The sequence below is a fragment of the Austrofundulus limnaeus genome, unplaced genomic scaffold (assembly GCF_001266775.1).
Source record: "Austrofundulus limnaeus strain Quisiro unplaced genomic scaffold, Austrofundulus_limnaeus-1.0 Scaffold236, whole genome shotgun sequence".
In the NCBI taxonomy this organism is placed as follows: Eukaryota; Metazoa; Chordata; class Actinopteri; order Cyprinodontiformes; family Rivulidae; genus Austrofundulus; species Austrofundulus limnaeus.
Genome location: NW_013952638.1, coordinates 408,179 through 412,163, shown reverse-complemented (window position 1 = coordinate 412,163; position 3,985 = coordinate 408,179). Strand labels below are relative to the sequence as shown.

At 34.5% G+C, this 3,985-nt stretch overlaps 1 protein-coding gene across 1 annotated transcript in view; it reads right to left on the bottom strand.

Moving 5' to 3' along the window:
- Positions 1–1,230: 1,230 nt before the first annotated feature.
- Positions 1,231–3,985, bottom strand: part of mmp20a (matrix metallopeptidase 20a (enamelysin)) — an 8,887-nt gene continuing 6,132 nt past the window's right edge. The window contains 2 exon segments of the mRNA XM_014019942.1: positions 1,231–2,587; positions 2,885–2,988. Of these exon segments, the coding sequence (XP_013875396.1) occupies positions 2,487–2,587; positions 2,885–2,988 (205 nt within the window). The 3' untranslated portion in view covers positions 1,231–2,486.

Here is a 3,985-nt window from a genome sequence, read left to right as displayed (position 1 = left end):
GATGTCATCAGGGGTCAAAGGTCACAACAGAAGATGAAAAATGTATATTTTACCTGAGTTTATCATTCCGACCCCAATTATTCAATTTCATTTGCATTTTTGTGCATCTGAGATCCACTCTTTTGGCAAAAAGATCACAAATCAGAATTTGGGGATGTGAAATTTACATACAGATTTGATCTGGTATCACTTAGATTTGCTTTTGTTGAATAATTACAGTTTATTCACAATGAATAATTAGTATTCTTGCACACTAGAGCAGTGATTCCCAAAGTTGGGGTCGGGACCCAAAGTGCGGTCCTGAAAAATCAAGGTGGGGTCCTGAAAAGATTTTCTAAATTATTTACATTTTTGCCTTAGTTGCTTAAAATGTATARACGTAGAATAATATTGTTACTTTGCCCATGTTTGACCTGATACAAATGTTTATCATCCAAAAACAGTTGTGGGCACATGTCTCGGCTACTGTTATTTTGTGGGTCAAAAGCTGAAAAGTTTGGGAACCACTGCACTTCAGGTATCAATTTAAAGGGTAATAAAATAATTGGTGATGTAATATTTTCCCTATAATTATAACAAAAACACAAAATAAGTTTAAATAAGTATTTATATTTGTGTAGCCTTTGTTTTAGGGTTATTAATAAAGTTTGTGTACTCAGACCAGTAATATTTGGGGTCACAAGTTTTTGCCATGAATATTTTCTGGGTCAGAAGATAAAAAGTTTGGGAACCACTGCACTAGAGTATCATTTTTGAAAAAGAGCTGTTTCATGAGCTGGAAATAATATATAAAAAGAAAAACAGGTTAGCTATAGCCTTTTTTTCTATACTCCATGACTAATAAGATATTAACTGTCTGACAGAGCATTATGTCAAAAATGAGAGAGGACATGCTTTAATGAGTTGACAATTTTAATACTTTTCTGGTTCCTCATAGTTTCTTTTTTTATAAAATGTACTGTTGTGACACTTAAAGAAAATTATCACGTTGCAAGGTTTCAGTTAATATGAAACTGAAAAGAAGGCCTGTAGGGCTTAGAAAAATAGAASCTGAGGCCACATTAAATCAAGGAGGGGACTTCAGGTTCCAGRTCAACCTGTATGCCTGAAGCTCCCAACTCTCTGGCATTTTAGATAAGAAGTGAAATGTCTTTAAGAACAGAAAAATACAATGTTGGATACATTAATCATCAAGACACTTGACCCAAGGAAATATGAACAAGCAGCAGATCTGGTTACCGAGCTCTGTTTTATTTGCAACAAGGAGTCCAAATACACTCTGTACAACAAAYCTCTGTACAACAAGCTTTTTTAAAGGGTCTTCCACAAAGAAGCTGAGTGTCCTCCTGRTCTCCCTGTGGCATTACCTCCATTTCCTCCATCCAGGACCACCTGTCTATAGCGGTCAGTTAAGTACTCTATAATCTAAGTTAACCGTTTAGGAAGTTAAGGATCAACAGCTCTGTCTTCACTCTAAKAACATTGCTGAGCACAAGCATTTACAAGTCATTGCATACGCCTAAATTAATAGACAAACACAGATCAATAGCATTAATATCTCTTGTAATTAAATGAACCACAGTGCTTTAAATAACAATTTAACCAACAGACGTCCTGTTGTTGACATTATGAACAACAGACGTTGTGTTATGTGACATTTTCAGCCTGAATCAGCAGCGCTGTACAGATTTCTAATCCTGATTTTTGAAATTATTTCTAGTAATGACAAGAAAAAATAATACATTTTTGTTGCYAAAAAAATTGAAAAAAAACTTGTTACCCCACAATGTCATGAAAATACATTTCTGAGCATGTCCTCTCCAGGCTTCTGTACATTAAGACTTATTGAGAACAGAGAAACATGTTTCTGTAAGAGCAATGCTTTTTATTTATATATATTTTTTATAATTTACCCTGAAAACTTGTTTTAATCTATTCCGAGGTGTAAATATGAGTTAATGTCACAAAGCAGCAACAATTAGATTTATGAACAAATAGTTTTTAGGTTATTAAGCGGTATAATGTTCATAAAACAATTCAGTTTAACAGAAATGCACATTAACTAATTCAATTTTTATGTATTCCTTAGGAACAATCCACAATGAAATATCTTGACTGCACTTTTTATATTTACATTTCATGCCTATTTATTCACATGCTCCACGTCTTGTTTCCTGTTTGTGGTGAATAATCAAAGCATAACAGCACCACACACAGGCCTGGTTACTAGTGCATTTTGGGTTAGTTTCTGTGATTCCACATGAAAGACAAGCTCAAACTGGTATTTAAATGTGCCAACACTTTTACAAGCCAAACTGGAATTGTAGATAAAGTCCATAATATAAAAAAAATGAACCTAATATGAGTTTATGTAAAACACGTGGTGCTGCATCCGTGTAATTCTAATAATTTCATTTCAGTAAATTAGCCACACATGCAGCTGATTTGAACTTTTCATTGATATAAAAGATGTTTTTTTCAGTGAGTCAGCATCCAAGCCAAGAATTTCCTGCAATTATGTTGAGCACCCGCTTCTGTTTGAAGTCAAACTGGAAGGATTTTGCACCAGTGAGGAGGAAGATGCTGCCTGTAAACAAAACAAAACTCATTAAAATTCTGGGATTAAACATAAAGCTTTAAAGATACGATCTATGTGTTCATGCAAAATAAATGTAAAATAGCTCCCAGATGAACCGGGGATCACTGAGTTTAGCTGCGACATGTTTTCTAAAACTGGAGTTCTTGTGGTAAACTCCACCCATCTACCACCTAAATATAGTTAAAATAAGAAATTACAACTTCTATTTCTGTTTGTGTTCTAATTGTAATCATCGGGTTCACTTCGTGCAAAGTTCATGAGTTTGCCTTTTTCTCTGTTTCTTACCGTGCAATTTAAAGGCAGCGTCCACTCTTCTGGGGATTCCGGGCCAGTCTGTCTGGATGAATCTGGGGAACCCAGGGTCCATCTGTCTGTTCTGCTCGTCAAACCTGAGTTGGTATTGTGCAAAGAAATAATTTAGTAGTTTCCTCACAGTGGAGATGGGGTCCCAGTACAGCACATCTGAATGATATTTTAAAAATACATTTATGAATACATGCATGAAATACATTTTGGTTCAGAAATTCGGGGTGCGGTATGTTTTTTTTTTTTTTTTTTTGTACACTTTTGCTTTTAAAAGAGACATTTTTATTTTTTCAGCTTTTCAACACTTTGTTTGTCATGCAGGACACTGTTTACTGTTCAAACTGGATGACTCAGATTGAAGCTACAATATTTAACTTTTAATTATTCTATTCTATAATTATGTAACTAGCTGACAAATCCTTTCTTGTTGTACAAAACCTGCAATCCTTGCGAATACCCTTTACACAGGTGGATGTTTTTTGACTCTACACCTGAGAGGCTCATTGGCCAATTCAACWGAGACTCACTGAGAGCCTGGAAGAAAACCTCTGCGTGATGTTTTAAACTGATAATGCTCCGAGGGATCATGTCTGCAGGTAAGATATTGATTGTTGATAACAACTTCACCACTTCAAAAATTAAATGCTCTTTTATGTTTATGTCAGATTTTTATTTTTGATTTGTAATTTTTGATTGTTATATAAATACAAATCTTAATCCAGATCCAGACTTTATAACTGGTTTAAGTTTAATCTAAGTAGCTTTTTACATCTAAGTTTAGGATTGTTAGACAAAACAGGTGAATGTGTCCTTTCTGGATTATAAGATTTTTAAAAGCATTACATGATACAGTCAAGTACATGCTGGGAATAAAGTAAGACTGCACCATGTAAGTAATCAATAGCTAGTACTTATCAAGTATTTACTTAACTGTTACCCCTTGAGTACATACTTTCTGGTACATACCAGGCACACGTATGTGGCGTGTACTGTGTTCATACTTACATGGTACAGCGGGTAAAATAAGTATTGAACACGTCACCAGTTTTCTCAGTAAATATATTACTAGAGGTGCTAATA